The sequence below is a fragment of the Lagenorhynchus albirostris genome, chromosome 3 (assembly GCF_949774975.1).
Source record: "Lagenorhynchus albirostris chromosome 3, mLagAlb1.1, whole genome shotgun sequence".
NCBI classification, from domain to species: domain Eukaryota; kingdom Metazoa; phylum Chordata; class Mammalia; order Artiodactyla; family Delphinidae; genus Lagenorhynchus; species Lagenorhynchus albirostris.
The window spans coordinates 26392813-26410985 of NC_083097.1; the positions used below are offsets into that span (position 1 = coordinate 26392813).

The following is an 18173-nucleotide window of genomic DNA, read 5'->3' on the forward strand; positions in this document are numbered from 1 at the left end:
TTGTTTCTCCTGAGAATATATAGAACTAGTCAACTTTTTCACCCCCAAAAGATAATTTATGTAAGTTATACCAAGATATCAGAATAAAGCAGGGATATCCTTTTATCATTGTATTTTGCACCACCATGAGAATTTTTTGCATGCCCGCTATCGTGGTTTTTGTCTCTGTTAAGGAAAAGAAGCCCCCTCCTAGTCCCCAAATAAGAAAGGAAAAATTATGGTTGAATGCCATTACTGTTTTCAATCACTTCAGGATTAAAAGCTCAAACACTTACCAGATAATGTGAGGCTGGGCAACCCCTCCAATCCAAGCCTGTTCTTCATTAAATGAAGATAGTAATTGCAGTTTGGGGAGGTCAAAACAAGATATAAAATACTTTACTAGGCACAGAGCATGCATTCAGTAAGTTTCCTTCCTTTCTCCCTTCTGTTACAGCATTGTTCCAGACCAGGTTATTCTAAGGAACACTCAGCAATTAAACATATGAAGAAATCGATTTATTATTGCACAGTAAATTTTATTATATCAAAACTCACTGCCTGATTCTTGGATCTGAAGGCTTTTAACAAAAGTGGCATAAGCCTGTGGACATACTGCTCCTTCCACACAGAATAATGTCCCTGGAGTCACACCATTCCTGCTTGCAGAGAACTGTAAAACAGGGCCCTTCTACAGGAAGAAGGAGTTCTAGATAACACCCTCCCCTCTGGATGGGACCACTTGTCCTCTCCTCTGGAGACACGACCGTGTACTGAAGTTGAGGTCACACACAGGTAGAGCTGACAGGCGCTCTGCTCTGAAACAAACGCTGCAAGTTTGGGTGAGGCCCTTTCCCCCTTGCTTGAGAATACAGATGAGCTTATAAAGCCAAGAATACCTTAGAAACAACCGTTACCTCATTTCTAAAATCTCTGCTGGAGGAAAACAGTAAATCTTCACCTAAAAGGAAATTTCAGGACATGGTATAAGTTTCAAGTATCCATTTTGTGGGAAGAAACTACAAATTAATACTTTCTATACTTAATCACCACCAGTAGTTATCATTTTTGGAGGTAAAGGAGGTTATTTTAATGGAGAGAAAAATCCGTCTTTTTTCATGAGTTAAAACAGGAATTGTCAAACCAACGCCCATGGCCAGCTGCCTATTTTTGTAAATGAAGTTTTACTGGAATACAGCCTCACCCATTTATTTGTATTGTCCATGGCAACTTTCATTCAGCAGAGTTGAGTAGCTGCAACACCGTACATGGCTCACAAAGCCTAAAACATTTTCTTAAAATATTTTCTATCTGGCCCAATAAGAAAAAGTTTGCCAACCCCTGCGTAGAAATATTGCCATACTAAACTAAGGCTAGGTAAAACTTCATCAGAAAGAAAACTAAAACCACAATAATTAGAATACAAAAATACAAATGACATGCTTGGTCTGATTCAGGCACTTTCAAGATCATAGTTTATTTATTACTTCAGATAAAAAGATAGTATACATATTAGGGAATCCCTTAAAATTCAACTCTAGAGTTATACACCATCTAGTACTTTTGAATTGAATGTTAACCAAAAAAGTCTCTAAACACCTGAAAGCCCCACTAGTAACATGAACTATGGTAATAAAAAATTTGACATTTAATTTGTTCAATATATAGTATTTACATTATGAAACCAATGGTAATACGATAAACAATGATAAAGAAATAGTAAAAATAAACTCTAAAAAGCAAAGGTTTATATTCTTACAATGTGCTAATTATCATAATTGTATATAAAAATTAAAACACAGCAGAGCTTTCTGCTACAAAACTCTTAATCATCTGAGTTGTAGTCGTTACTTGCTAACGATTTACATGCAACATCTGCTAGTGCTGACATTTGATTTTTTTCCCCCAAGAAAGTGTGAGTAGATATTTATTTAAGAGCAGACATTAATTTACTTGTGGACAGAAAAAGATAAAACTGTACTCAAGATTAGTACTGGTCACAAGCTTCTTCTCTACAGAAATGATAAAAATAATAAGACTGAAAACAATTCCAGAAAGGAGATGCACAGGCAAAGAGTACCATGAATGGCACAGCTCAAAAAATCTTGGGACCAATTAGACACACACGTTTTCTCTCTCCTTCAATGACGAGAGGTCTATTTTGCCATCAAATTACAATGCCTGTAGCAAGTAAGGGGCACCAGGTGTACAACTAATTAAACCCTGCAAAATACTAAGATGGGCAGTGGTGGCCAGAAGAAGGAACAACTTCTATGTAATTCAAACTATATACAGCATAACTGGAATGCAGCTCATCCCAAACTGGCTATGTGAAACAACTGGACCTTTATGATTTAATAGTTAAAATTATGACAAGTGTAATAATACAATAGATTTACATGGAAAGCAAGATCCAAGGGGCACTTTATATTATTTACTGTGTATTTCAATTTAAAAATAATTTTGCTAAGTATACATCTCAACTGAGGTCTATGTATAAAATGTCCTAATAGATACAGATATTTACCTTTGGTGAGTTAAAGGCCTTTTTGTGACTTCTGTCTGAATTGCAGGCAGAATGCGAGATGTACGTGCACATGTGGGAGAAACTCAACCTGAGGTAATCCAAAAGATGTGCGTGTGAGGAACCTGGAGGTACTCTGACAGTCAAAGCACACCAGAACCCAAACGGGCAACAGTGAGGATGGCAACGAGCAATGGAATGCCAGTATGGCGGTGAAACTTTTTCCACAACAGAAAGAGGAAGGCCTCTCGTACCAGCAGAATCCTGCATACATACACAAAAGAAAAAGCCACCCACCATTTCATAAAACAAAAGCCAATTATAGTGTGGGAAGTACAAACTGCAGAAAACCAGGAGTCCCTGGAAGAAAAACGACTGGTTCCCGCGAGAGAAAGGACGCTTGGTTCTGCGCAGGGTCACTTGGTGAAGGCGGCCACCACTGCCCACAGCACCTCGTTGGTGCTGGCCTTCAGACACTCCACCTCAGGGTCTAAGTCCAGGAGCTGCCGCACCCGCTTGGTGGCTAAATCGTACTGCTCGTCCACGAGGGGCGCGAACGCGTTCTCCAGGACATCCGAGGCATGGGCCAGGTAGATGAGGGCCAGCAGGCGCTTGTCCATGCGGTGAGGGTCGTTCACCCATTTGTCGAGAACGGCTTCCTGCACCTTCTTGATGAGGCGCTGCTTAATGTTGTTGTTGGTGAGGGGATGTGTCGTCATGTCAAAAAGAAGGAAGTTCTGTTTCTCGGTTGTCAATACGCCCTTTTCTACCAGGTTTTTAGCTAATCGTTCCCTCACGTTTCTTAACTGATAATGCAATTTTAACGGATTCCACGTCTCACCTAAAAGAAAGATTCCCGAAGTTAGAAATGATAGGTATTATCTGCTAATCTTATTAAATTTTGTACTGTTAAAATGAACAGTAACATTTGACTTTTTTTCCTCCAGAGAAACAGAAGAAAATCCAACTATGTTTTCTTGCCAACTAAACCATGAACCCCTTGATGGTCAGGCCTTTGGTTTCTAAGCACCTGGCACATGATTTTCAGGCACATCGGTTACTCAAGCTGAAAGCAGTCTCCAAACCAGTTCCCCTAATGCGGAATAAGCCAAATACCAATATTAAATTATGTTTGGCTTCTCTCTAGCTACTGTCAAAAAGCAGCCACTAGCAAAATATAAGATCTCTTTTCTGTTAAACACCCATCTGCAACAAAAAGAGAAAAGAATTAAAAAGTTTCCTGATTAATAAGTTATTCCTGAACCGCTACATATACCTGACCTATAAAGCTGGGAAAGCCTGTTTAGGCAATGCTATTCTTTGCTGACAAATAATATAAACCTAATTATAGAAGGCAAAACATTTTCATCATTTTAATCTTGTCATCTATGCGTATTTCCCTTTGAGACAGAAATACTTAAAATAAAACCAAGGGACTTCCCTGGTGGTCCAGTGGTTTAAGACTTCACCTTCCAATGCAGGAGGTACAGGTTGGATCCCTGGTCGGGGAGCTAAGATCCCACATGCCTCGCAGCCAAACAACAACAACAAAAAAAAAACACACCATAAAAACCCAGAAGCAATACTGTAACAAATTCAATAAAGACTTTAAAAATGGTCACATCAAAAAAATCTTAAAAAAAAAACCCAAATATTTTTCACTAAAACAGTTTTTTTCTTTATAGAAGACTAGAAGGAAATACATCAAAATATTAATCTTGATTATTTGGGGGATTATATTATATGTGACAAATTTTCTTTTTTGTACTTTTTGTATTTTCCAAATAATCTCCAATGAACATGTAACTATTTGGGCAATTTGAAAAAAATACTATAGTAACTTTCTAAATTGGGTCATGTTAGAGATCAACCACCAGCACTTTTATTATATGCAAAAGCTGAAATTTTATAATATTGAAGAAAAACAATTGTACTGTCTACTACAGCAGCCATTAACTATATAGGGCTATTAAATTTAAATTAATAAAAAAAAAACTCAGGGAATTCCCTGGCAGTCCAGTGGTTAGGACTCCATGCTTCCACTGCAGGGGGCCCAGGTTCGATCCCTGGTCAGGGAGCTAAGATCCTACAAGCCCTGCAGCACAGCCAAATAAATAAATAAGCAGGAAAAACAACTCAGTTCCTCAGTTGCCCTAACCACGTTCCAAGTGCTCAATAGCCAAGTGGGGCTAGAGGTTACTGAGCGGACATCACAGAAATAAAGCATTTCCATTGTTGCAGAAAGTTCTAGTGGAAAGTACTGACTTAAAATACATTAGTATTCAAAATTATTTTGCCATATGACTTAACACTGAAGAATATGGGGCTATGATGGAGTAATCAGTCTTGGACTTGCCTTCTGGAGTTAAACAATTAGAAATCTGCATAAAATGTATGAAACAAGTGTTCAGATGCTAGTCAAAAGGCAGCCCAGAGCTGTGACCTTTGAGAGAAACCTCACTGAGCCCTACTACTGCCCAAGCTTACTACCCAAAGGCACATGCCAGGCAGCAGAGCACAACAGAAGACCTCAAGTAGAGCACAGGACTCACACTGTGTAAAAAGGCAGAGATCAGAGCTGGGGGAGGCTAAGGCAGCTGGAATATGCAAGGCAGAGTACTGGAGAAGAGGGGACTATGCAGAATAAGAGCTCTAGAAATCTGCGTGGTGTTCGCTTGAGTCTGGCCAAAAACAAAGCCACATGTGTTATGGTGTCAAACTCCACAAAACAAGGTTAAAAAAAAAAAAATCAAGGAAGTTGTAATGTGAATAATTCCAAGAGTTCACAGAGGGCTAGGGAAAATTTGAATTGCAATTAGCCTGAGTGGAAAGGTCTCACTGAACACCCAGGACATTCAGAAAGGATTCCAGAAGGATCACATCTTAGTAATAGGGCTAAACTAGCCCTTGAGTAAAGGCTACTCCAGACCTGACCTAACAAAGCTTACAAACAAAACTGATCCACAAGTAACTTAAGTACCTAGCAAAACAAATTTCAACAGTCTTTAAAGACAAACAAAATTCAGCACACAACAACGTAGCACTCACAATGTCCAGCATCCAATAAAAATTACTAGACTTGTGAAGAAGCAGGAGAATGTGACCCAAAACTAAGGGGAAAAAAAAAATCAACAAAAACAGTCAAACAGGGACTTCCCTGGTGTCTTCCCAGTGGTTAAGACCCTGCAATTCCACTGCAGGGGGCGCAGGTTCGATACCTGGGTAGGGAACTAGGATCCCGCATGCCACACAACCAAAAAAAAAAAAGTCAACCAGGGCCCCCCTGGTGGCGCAGTGGTTGAGAGTCCACCTGCCGATGCAGGGGACACGGGTTCGTGCCCTGGTCCGGGAAGATCCCACATGCTGCGGAGCGGCTGGGCCCATGAGCCATGGCCGCTGAGCCTGCACGTCCGGAGCCTGTGCTCCGCAACGGGAGAGGCCACAACAGCGAGAGGCCCGCGTACCGCAAAAAAATAAAAAAAGTCAACCAAATCTGACATGACCCAGAAATAACAGAGACAATGGCATTAGCAGACAAGGAGTTTAAAATGGCTATTTTAAATATCTAAATAATTTAAAGGAAAGCACGAGCACAATGAAGAGAAAATGAGAGCTTTTCTTTTTTAAAGGCTAAATGATCTGGATCTGCCATTTTACATTTTGTTATTCATGCTGTAAAACTAGGGACTTGAAAAAAAACTGTCAATTAAATAATGAAGAAATGGTACCATGAATCATTATTAAAGTCATCTTCTACATTTAAAGAAAACATAACCGCGACTTCCCTGACAGTCCAGTGGTTAAGACTCCATGCTTCCACTGCAGGGGGCACGGCTTCAATCCCTGGTCAGGGAACTAAGATCCCACATGCCACGAGGCACAGCCAAAAAAAAAAAAAAAAAAAAAAAAAAAGATTAAAAATAAAAAAATAAAGAAAACAAGATAAACTTTTCAAATAAAAAACCCTGGCAAATCAGCTTCCACAAAAAGAAAAACAATCATTGCATTCAATTTCCTTGTTAACTTCAAAAAGTAAAAGAGTTGAAATATATTTGGGGCCCTATTAGATTTTAAAACTTAACAGTATAAAAGAAAAATATAACTCAATAATAAATGAAATTCTATTTTCAATTTCTGGTGTTAAATTAGCCCACACCTACATTTAATGTTAAGAAATCATTAACAAAAACAAAAAACAACAAAAAAAGAGAAATCATTAACAGTTACTTGATGAAGCACTACTGCATAATAGGTTATGAGAGCAAGCTCTGGAGCCAGACTGTTTGGATTTCAATTCCAATTTGGTCATTTCCTAACAGTGCAACCCTGGGCAAGGCTTCTTACCTATTCCTCTGTCTTTTCATCTGTAAAGCGATGAAAACAACTCTTTCCAGCTCACAAGGGTTATTACGAGGATTAAGTTAAGTTAAAGACATATCAAGTTCTTAGAATAGAGCCTGGTACATGGTAAGCTCGCAATAAACGTTAGCTATTATTATTTAACCATGTGCAGAATCAGCACTTTGGCAGAAAGAGTTTATCCTATTTATAATGGTCTAAAAAAATCATACTAGGTACTGAGAATGCAGACATTAGTAACACATATTTCTTTTTTTTAAAATGTATTTATTTAATTTATTTATTTTTGGCTGCGTTGGGTCTTCAGTGCTGCACACAGGCTTTCTCTAGTTGCGACTAGCGGGGGCTACTCTTCGTTGCGGTGCACGGGCTTCTCATTGCGGTCGCTTCTCTTGTTGCAGAGCACGGGCTCTAGGTGCACAGGCTTCGGTAGTTGTGGCACGCAGGCTCAGTAGTTGTGGCTCACGGGCTCTACAGCACAGGCTCAGTAGTTGTGGTGCATGGGCTTAGTTGCTCCGTGGCATGTGGGATCTTCCCGGACCAGGGCTTGAACCCGTGTCCCCTGCATTGGCAGGCAGATTCCTAACCACTGTGCCACCAGGGAAGTCCTAGTAACAAATATTTCTAACTCTAGAAATTTTAAATCAAAGGCAGGGAACATTCATAATATAACAACTAACTGTACTTAACTGGCTAGAATAAGATGTAAATAGGGCCATAAAAACAATATGAACCAAGAGCCCAGAGGAATAAGAAATTACTTGAGTTTGATGTTAAGGGCACGCATCTTTCAAAGGTTAGTTATGACTTTCATTTTTCAATTGTTGTACCAACCCACTGTCTCCCCAATAAATGCCTGCCGCAACTTTCACCAGACAGTTTGGGTTTTGTTTTGTTTTGTTTTGTTTTGTTTTGCGGTACGCGGGCCTCTCACTGTTGTGGCCTCTCCCGTTGCGGAGCACAGGCTCCGGATGCGCAGGCTCAGCGGCCATGGCTCACAGGCCTAGCCACTCCGCAGCATGTGGGATCTTCCCGGACCGGGGCACGAACCCGTGTCCCCTGCATCGGCAGGCGGACTCTCAACCGCTGCACCACCAAGGAAGCCCTGTTTTGTGTTTTCTAATATCATTGGCACGTGGTAGGCAGCCTAAGGCACCAGGCTAGAATTAGCTAGGTTGTGTTTTCTGACATTCTTAAATGACTTTTGGAAATTCAAACTTATAAACACAGAATAATCGATAGCCAAATTTATGTAAAAGCCCATAAAAAACTATAGTTCAAATCCAAGGTTAATTAATTAACTATACTCATAATAATAATTTGTCAGTTATCAAAGAAGTACTATTCCCTGGCAACTCACTAGTCAATTAGGAAGTTATTCTATGTCTCAGAAAACATCTTGGCTACCTATTCTCAAATAATTGTTGGGGCGGCGGCGAGGGAGGATAAGATTATTCTAAGGTCAATTTCTCTTTACAGACCTAAAAAAACCAGAAATCCCTCTGATGCCGCTATACAATGATTTTTTTCCTCTCATTGGAAATAAATGGTATTAGCAGTTTATAACTTACTGTCTATTGTACTGAAGTCATGCTAATAAGGTTTATCCACACCTTATCCACAATTAAATCGTACATACTGCACCCAACAGAACAAGTAATGCTTATTACAAAGTTCCTGTGACAAGTTCCTCAAATCCAAAATATGCTACCTTAGTTTAGTGTTGCTACTAAGAAAGAGCAGAGCCTGAACACAGACCAACCTTCAAATAACGTGTTCCATTTATGACTGGACCTTCTTATGGGCAATCATTTCTGCCTCGGAGGAAGTTAACAAAAAAGGACTCAGACATCATCTTTTGATGCAGTTCCCTGGAAAAGGGCAAATCTTGTGTGCCCACTCCAACAAAAATGTTATTCAGCTTTCCTCAGATATTTTTTAAAAATGAAAAAATCCCATAAGCAGAAAGCTGAATCAGTATGGGTAATAGGTAAATGTTGTTTGATACTATTTTGAACACCCCAAAAAAGGTACAATAAAATAAGAGTGGTGGGACTTCCCTGGCGGTACAGTGGTTAAGAATCCACCTGCCAATGCAGGGGATACGGGTTCGAGCCCTGGTCCAGGAAGATCCCAGATGCCGCGGAGCAACTAAGCCCATGCGCCACAACTACTAAAGCCCACGCGCCTAGAGCCCGCGCTGTGCGTCAAGAGAAGCCACCACAATGAGAAGCCTGTGCACCACAATGAAGAGTAGCCCCTGCTCGCTGCAACTAGAGAAAGCCCGTGCACAGCAACAAAGACCTGATGCAGCCAAATATAAACAAAAATAAATAAATAAATAAATAACTGAGTGGTCAAAGTGTCTTGGCATCCTGACATTTCTGCCTTTTATTTTATTTTTTTCTATTTGGGCTTTTGTTTTTTAAATTTTTTTATTTTAGTTGATTTACACGTCTGTCTTTTATTTTAAAAGAACCAAATTAATCTAAATCCAAAGAATAAAGTTACCCCTGAGATTATTAGCATACTTAAGACAACAGTATAAACTGGGGTGGGAGGAGGGGAGTTGGTTAAGTGAAGAGAAGATACAATAAAGGTTTAACCTATACTATCTACTAAAAGATTTAGCTGCTTCAATTTAAGCAGAATGTTGAATATCTTTTAAATATACTGTAACAAACCCCCAATGGAGGAATAATGTTCAAAATTCTAGATTAAAAGATGTTACTGTGATCCATATTGTCATTCATCCTAAATTACTCACTATGCAAAAAAGACTTTATAAGTTATACAAGCAAACTTTTAATGTATAGAATTTATTTATAGTTAACTCTTTTATAAAGGAAACTGTGAGAAGTATATACGGAGAGGAAAAGTTCTTCAAAGGTTATTTATATCCCACTGCCCAACAATTATTTCAGTGAAAATGACATACTGGCAGGCACCTAAATAACTTCACTACAAAAAACTTCCGTCTTCCCTGACATGTTACCAAAAAAAAAAAAAAAAAAAAGCTTTGTTCATAAATTTGGCAGTCTAGCGACACCTTGTGACCAAACTGATCAATTACATGTCTTACGACTTCAGAAAGCAAAAAATACTATTCTTGAAAACAGAAAAGTAGTCTTTAAACTTTTTACTCTTTGTCTCAAATACACATATTTATTAATTTTTTTAAATTAACAAGATATATAAGTAATATTTAAATATCAGTAATTTTAACATGTATATATGCACACTGTAAATAACGGTAAGATGAACCCCTGGGTATCCATCCTCCCACCCCAGGTAAAGAAGAAAGCTTCATCAAGACCTTAGATGCTTCCCTTGTGTCTTCTCTGCCTCAGAGGTAACCAACAAACAAACTTAGGTTAATCATTCTTTTTTCTTTACATATAGTCTCACCACCTATGCACGTATCCCTCAACAATACAGTACAATACATAGTTTTGAAAACCTAGTAACAAGGTCAGACTTAACTGTGTAAGGATAGGTCCACCCATTTTACCACCCCCTCTAATCCCTCTGAACAGGAACACTTCCTTCTTTCTGTCTCATTTTTACCTTTCAAAGGCCCAATCCAAGTTCCACTTCCTCCAACTACTAAAGCTCCCAAGGATTTCTTTCCTCTGGGCTACTGCACTTTCAGAGAACCATACTGTTAAACTCTAATCTGTTATTAATCTGTTATTAGAAATACACAACTGGGGACTTCCCTAGTGGTCCAGTGGGTAAGACTCTGCACTCCCAATTGCAGGGGGCCCCGGTTTGATCCCTAGTCAGGGAACTAGATCCTGCATGCATGCTGCAACTGAAGATCCCTCATGCCTCAACGAAGACCCAGCGCAGCCTAAATAAATAGATAGATAGATAGAAATATACAACTGTTCTGCAAATGAATTTTAAGATTCTTTTAGTATGGAAGCACTTCTTTTTAAGTTTCATAGTACCTACATCAGCATTGCTGCAATAACTGGTATTTGATACCACTCATTATTCTGAAGCAACTAAAAAATTTTAAATTAACAAACTGACCCACAGAACTGAACACTTAAAAATGGTTAAAATGGTGTTAGGTTGGATACAATTTTTTATTAAAAATCAGCTAGCACTACTTTAACTAGGTGGGAAGTAGATATTTTAATTTAAAAGAAATGTGCTTTTTTCTCCTTCTCCCACTCCAGATTCCTTTCTTTTACGCTGAAATTACAGGTCATTCAGGAACATGCAACCAAAGTGCTATAGGTGATATTTTGGCATTTACAGCCATCCTAAACTTCACAAGATGTTGTTTAAAAAAATTTAAAAACCACTTTCTTAGTATTAGCTTCTTGGTTTACACAAATTCCTAACTCAAATGGACACTCTGTTTTACAAAATCTTAATTATATTTAATACTTTTGAGAAAAGCTTATAGACTTCTGCCCTCCTTTCACTCAACCAAGTGAGAACAGCGCACACAGCTCAAGTTGAAAACCACTTTCATTTATCATACACATTGAGTACTGGATAAGCTACATGCATACAATGTTACATAACCGGTAAAGTTTAAGACGTATACAGCCCCTTAAACGGTGAGATTCAACTCTTTACAAGCCATACTCCCTGTGTACCATGCGTACATAACAAAGGAAATCCAGTGGTCTAAGATATATTATTAACCCAAATCCCAATGTGCCATTAACATGTATGATGTAAGATAAAGAGACTGTTGATGGATGAAGCATCTGAAAACACCTCCACTGCTAAGTGGCACCAAAGCGGATATCAAAAACATTGACGTTAAGGCAAGACAAACTATATTCCATAAAAAGAACTTTAGCACTCTGACTTACCTGACTTACCTCCCAAAAAAGTAAATACAACTTGAGAAACCCTCCTTTTGGTCAGCTGAGAACCTAATTACAAATTCTAATTTGCACCACCGGCAGTGGTAATGGCCAACAACAGCAGCACAACGTGAGCACAACACAAAGACTGCTTAGGCCAGTGAACTGCGGAGAGTGCAGAAATGATCCATCAGTTAGAAGGTACTAGCACTCCTATTTTTATCTCAAAAAAATCATATTTGCTAATATTTAACATATGGAGTTAACATCATACCCTCACTGAGTCTTTGTCAGCTGGCCACAGTTTGCTGAATAGGTGGAAGGCTCAACCAAAGAGGGCTGACAATGTTCTGAGCACTGTGACATACAGTCTTGGTATGTGCCAAGTACCTAGCTTTAACCAAACAAACTTTCATCAAATGGGTAAAGTAATTTTAAAAGATTTCCTACAAAAAAATTGTAATTGAAGATGACATCAATATCACAACCACAAAGAAGGAAAGAGGGTCACATTAAAGTTTCTCTTACTCAATGAGGTAAAAAGAAAGTTATCAGCAGATCTACAAAAGGGTGGTCAAAAAAAAAAAACCCTCAAAATTATCAAGACAGGGCTTCCCTGGCGGTGCAGTGGTTGAGAGTCCGCCTGCCGATGCAGGGGACACGGGTTCGTGCCCCGGTCTGGGAAGATCCCACATGCCGTGGAGCGGCTGGGCCCGTGAGCCACGGCCGCTGAGCCTGCGCATCCGGAGCCTGTGCTCCACAATGGGAGAGGCCACAACAGTGAGAGGCCCGCATACCGCAAAAAAAAAAAAAAAAAAAAAAAAAAAATCATCAAGACAAACTTGTGAATAAGCTTATGTTCTCTACCAATAAGAAGGAAGAATGAACCCTGCCATAGTATAAAGTGCCCATTTATTGTCCTACTACCTAAGTTTGGAATATGTGTATTCACATTATAAATAAACAAACATGCAAAACTCAATCTTTTACTGATATAAGAATATCTTCATAATACAACTATTACTTTAGAAACTCTATTTATAAGTGAGAAAAATGACATGTTAATTACCAATCTCTGACAACCTCCAAACGTTTTTAAAACAGTCTAAAAAGCAATATATTTGAACATGAAATGAAATGAGCATAGATGTATGCAGAAGCTATGTTTTATATAACAGTACAGAGGAACAACAAGCTAACTCAGGTCCTATACTCCAGGAGTTTACTATCTAGAAGATTAGACAAATACACAAGTAACTTTAAAATAAATGTAGTCATTAGTGCTATCAACCAAGTAAGTGTTCCTTCCTACAGCTGCACTTCCTATCTCTCTAAAGTTAGGGGAGGCCATGTGACTTGCTCTGACCAATGAAACCTGCACCACACGTCATTTCTGAGCAGAAATTTAAGAGCCTGGGTGATCTGTTCTTCTCTTCTTTCCTTTACACTAGTGACTGACAGTGCTCCAGATGGTGGCAGCTCCATCTGCCCAGCTGCCAAGATGAGAATGAAGTGGCCTGTGACTGACTTACAGTATGAGTGAGAAGTAAACTGTTGTTTTAAGCCACTGAGGTTTTAGGGTTGTCTGTTACCACAGCTTAACCTAGCCTGTCCAGAATAAGGCAGCATGAAGTAATTTTGACAAAGAATGACAGGAGCTAAGGAAGCTAAGGAAGTACACTATATCTGATTCACATCTGCTCAGTTTTGTTAAAGGGGATGAAATTTTAAAAACCACTATTTTCCCTATTTAGTGACTGATTAACTTTCAAGATTGCCTAGCTAACTAAACAAGCTTTTGGCTATTTTGTCTAAGTTCCTTTCAAAAGGATTTTAAACTTTTACAAAAATCTCTCAGAGAATTCAGTTTTTAGTTTATACACAGAAGCTTACCACTAAGTAATTCAATCCAGTTCTGGACCGTTTCTGGAGGCTGAGTCTCCTTAACGTGCTTTAGAGCTTCATCAAGAAGAACATCCCCTGTTGGAGCATCTGATTTACAAATCACCTAAAATGTAATCAACAAGAATCACATGATCTACTTGATCTTTCTAAACAAAAAACTTAATTATGCAAACACTTCATTATGCTTAAAGCCCCAAGTGTTCATACAGTATCGAAGTTCAGATTTTAAACTAATTCCATACTAAGGAAATCCAATATTTAACCTAACCAGATTAGCCACAATCATGAACGAAAATTTAGCTACTGTGCAATAATTAGGAAAGCAAAATGGTAGAACAGTTTATACTCATCGGAATTCCATTTACTGCTAAACCTTGGGCTATCTGATCCCAGAAATTCATTTTTTAAACATTTATTAGTTATAGAAACAGACTCAATTATACATAAGAATTGAATATAGAATAAAGGTGGCATTTCACATCAGTAGAGAAATTAATTTTTCAATAGATATAATAAAACAACTGGCTCCTCAGAGCTTATACCACAATAAAAGATGAAGATTTAAATATGAAATATAATTGAGGGGATGAGAAAGTTTTCTCAAAATTGTGACAACAAGCAGAATCCTTGAAAATACCAATAGGTCTGATTACATAAAATTTTTAAATACTACAAAACTTTAAGTTAAGCACTTTAAGAGTAGAAAAACCAGAGGTAGGGTATAAGAGAAGAAAACGCTACACTGCTTTAACCAAGTACTAGATCTTTATAGCCTTCAATAACGTTCTTGGCTAAACAACAAATTTCTAGTTGAAATTCTATAATATCAAAGTTGAATTTGTTATATTACTTTACATTACCTGTTAAAATGTTATGAAATTTAACAGTATTATTTTAGAAATGGGAGTCTTCCCTCAAACTTGTCCTTGACAATACGTCCTTTCCTTTTTGCTCAATCTTATGAAAGGTTAAAAAAAAATACAGTATCTGAGACAACATGACCCAATGGAAATATAATTAGAACCAGAAATACAAGGCACAAATCTCTTTTAAAAATTTTTAGTAGTTATATTTTAAAAAATGAAAACAGGTAAAATTAATTTTAGTATGTCTGATTTAACCCACCATAGCCAAAATACTGACATGTAATAAATATTTTTAAATTGAGACTGTTTTACATTCTTATTTTTCCATAGTAAGTCTTCAAACATCCAGTGTGTTTTTATTTACAGAATGTCTCAATTTGCACTAACCACATTTCAAGTGTCTGGCTCATAGCCACATACGGCTAGTGGCTACCATCCTGGACAGTGCAGATATAGAACATCTTCATCATCACAGAGTTTGATTGGAAAGTACTATTCTAGACCATGCTTTTAGTAGGGGGTCAGAGAGAATAAGAAAAAAGAAAAGGAGAACTTTGGGAGAAAAAGTTGTATGTCTATATGCTATGGTCATGCCACCACTTCTTACTTCTCACTTACTCCCTAAATCTACTTCCATCTGGCCTGAACACCCAGTGCATGCCCACCCCTTTGAGAATGGTCTCACGGTGACAATGAGCTGGGTAGAGTTGGATCTCTTTTCTTATGAAATTCTGCCCCCCAAATCTCTCTCAGATGAACTATTTTTCTCCATCACCTCTGCAATCATTCTAATCTACCTAATCTGATTAACTTTCCTTGGATTAAGTTTCCTAACTAGCTTCCCTGAACTAGTTTTAGCCTTTTTCAATCCATACTCCTCCATCTTAGCATGACATTCCAGCTTCTGCTTAAAATTCTTCAATAACTCACAGCAAGTTCCAACTCCTTAACAAAATCCAACAATGTGTGGCCCACTAGTAAATATTCCTGCCCACACATATAATTTATATTTAGGGCTTTTCTTCTTGGAGGACAAGCCTCATTCTTAAATATAAACAAATAACCAAGGATGACAAGACACTTGAAAGTCTTCAACAAGGAAGAGACCAAAAGAGAAAATAAGAACTGAAGAAACAGATAACACAGATAAAGAAAATTCTCAAAAGAGCAGTAATATCCTCAGGGATTTAAAAGAAAATCTTACATCCATAAAACAAGAAGAATAAGAAGCCACGATACAGAAAACAGTTCCTGGAAATCAAAAACATGAAAGCCACAATAAAAAACTCAACAGAGGATTAAAAGGTAAGAGAGACCAAGAGAATGTCAATTATATCCCAAAAAAGCTAGGAAACAAACCAGAAAGAAAAATAACATAAAAATCAGAAAGAAAATAAAGAACAGCCAAGAGGTCCACTCCACCTTATACAGTTCTAGAAACAGAGTGAAGATACAAGAAATAAAACTTTCCAAAATCAAAAGACACCCATTTCTGGATTGAAGAAGCCCAAGCATAGTGAATTTTAAAAGACCCACATCAAGGCATATCATACAATTTCAGAACACTAGAGATAAACAGAAGATCTTAAATGCTTCCAGAGAAGAAAAACCAGGTATCATACAGAGATTGACAATCAGAAGGGCATCAGACTCTAACCGCAACTCTGTATACTAGAGGACAATGGGGAAATGCCTTAAAAATTCTGTGGGAAAAATCTAACATTCTATTCCCAGCCAATCTGTCAAACAGAAATATGGTACAATAAAGGAATTTTCAGGCATGCAAAGTCTCAAAACATTTTCCTCCCACGAGGGTGGAAGAAAACATTAGATCCAGAAAACAGGGGGCTGAAAGCAGTAAAAAAAAAAAAAGTGACAGGAAGTCCCAGTAGAACCAAAGCATAACCAGTCCAGACTGGAACACAGGCAAATTTTAATGGAGTTATCTGATGTATATGAACATTTGAAAATTAATAATCTAACTTTTCTCTGATGGAGCATATAAGAAAAAAGGAGAGCTACATAGAAAACTTTAAAAAAAGGGATTAACTCTAGAAAAAAACAAAACTATCTAAGAAAGGAAATCACAGGATATAACTTAACTCTATAGAAAACAGTATTAATATAGTTGTAACAATATAAAACAATCATTACTGTTTTGCCAAAAATTATGATATAACTCTATTAGGAAGATTGAAAGGTAGGGGTAAAAAGTGGTATGTAAGAGAGCCAAATATTCATCTATTTTTTTTGGCTGCACTGGGTCTTCATTGCTGTGCACGGGCTTTCTCTAGTTGTGGCGAGCGGGGGCTGCTCTTCATTGTGGTGCGCAGGCTTCTCATTGCGGTGGCTTCTCTTGTTGCGGAGCATGGGCTCTAGGCGCGTGGGCTTAGTAGTTGTGGCTCACAGGCTCTAGAGCGCAGGCTCAGTAGTTGTGGCACACGGGCTTAGTTGCTCCGCGGCATGTGGGATCTTCCCGGACCAGGGCTCGAACCCGTGTTCCCTGCCTTGGCAGGCAGATTCTTAACCACTGCGGCACCACGGAAGGCCCGCAAATATCCATCTATTTTAAGTAATAGATGTAAGTAAGTAAAGAGCATCTCCAACTGATTTATCAAGAAATGGCAGTATAAGCTTATTTAGAAATATGGAGGTAAATGCCCAAGTAAGTGAAAACTGTAGCAAGCTGAATGGTGACCCCCAAAAGGTGTTCATGTCCTAACCCCCAGAATCTAATCCCCAATAAATCTTTGTAGATAAAATTAAGTGAAATCAGATCTGGAGATGAGATTGTCCTGGATTATCCAGATGAGCCCCGACATGCAATGAAAGTGTCCTTATGAGTGACATACAAAGGAGAGGGTGATGTAAAAACAGAGGACAGAGAGAGATGCAGCCAGAAGCCAAGGAAAGCCTCAAAGCCATCAGAGGCTAGAAGAGGCAAGGAACAGCACATTGTGGCCTCCAGAACTGTAAAGAGAACTAATGCCTGTTGTTTCAAGCAACCAAGTCTGTGGTAATTTGCTAAGGCAGCCTTACAAAACTAATACAAGGACTGAGAATGGCTGCCGCCCAGATACAAGACTAAGGAGTGGGGAAGGGCAGGTAGAAGATTGCTATTTTTTTTGTTGTAAGTCTTTAAGTACAATTTGATTTTATAACTATCATATATGTATTATCTTAATATAATCAATCATTATTTTTAAATGAATAGATTAAATCATACTGCAGTATTTTCCCAAAAGACTATCAACTGCCTAGTTAAGATCATACAAACAGGTAGATTGAAGTAAAAAGCCCATGCAGGCAGGGAACATGTGTCTCTTGGTCTCCAATGTATCCCCAGAGTCAAGCACAATGGATGGAAGACTTAAGCACTAAATAAATAAGTGATGAATGAATAAATGAACGAAAGAGCAAATAATTTGTTGATAATCAACACAAAACCGGTTTCTGTTCCAAAAAAACCCAAATAAACAGTATCAAAATCTTTTCACTTTAGGTCAGGGCTCCATAACATTAATGTAAAATTACCTGTAATTTCTACTATTAGTAGTAACCAATGTGTATATTTCACTGATAATTATAATGACAAATTCTTAAGGTTTCTGTCCTCCATAAATCTATGGTTGTACAGTAAAACAAATAAAAATTTTATTCTGCTTTATGACATAGATATCTAAAACAGTAACTTCAAAACTAATCTCA

General features: G+C 38.1%; 1 protein-coding gene across 1 annotated transcript in view; it reads right to left on the bottom strand.

The window, feature by feature from the left end:
• Window positions 1-1426: 1426 nt before the first annotated feature.
• GOLPH3 (golgi phosphoprotein 3) overlaps window positions 1427-18173 on the bottom strand; it is a 52994-nt gene continuing 36247 nt past the window's right edge. Inside the window, exons 3-4 of the mRNA XM_060146924.1 lie at window positions 13588-13702; window positions 1427-3344 (exon numbers count right to left, since the gene is read on the bottom strand). Coding sequence (XP_060002907.1) covers window positions 2920-3344; window positions 13588-13702 — 540 coding nt within the window. The 3' untranslated portion in view covers window positions 1427-2919. The remainder of the gene's footprint in view (window positions 3345-13587; window positions 13703-18173) is intronic.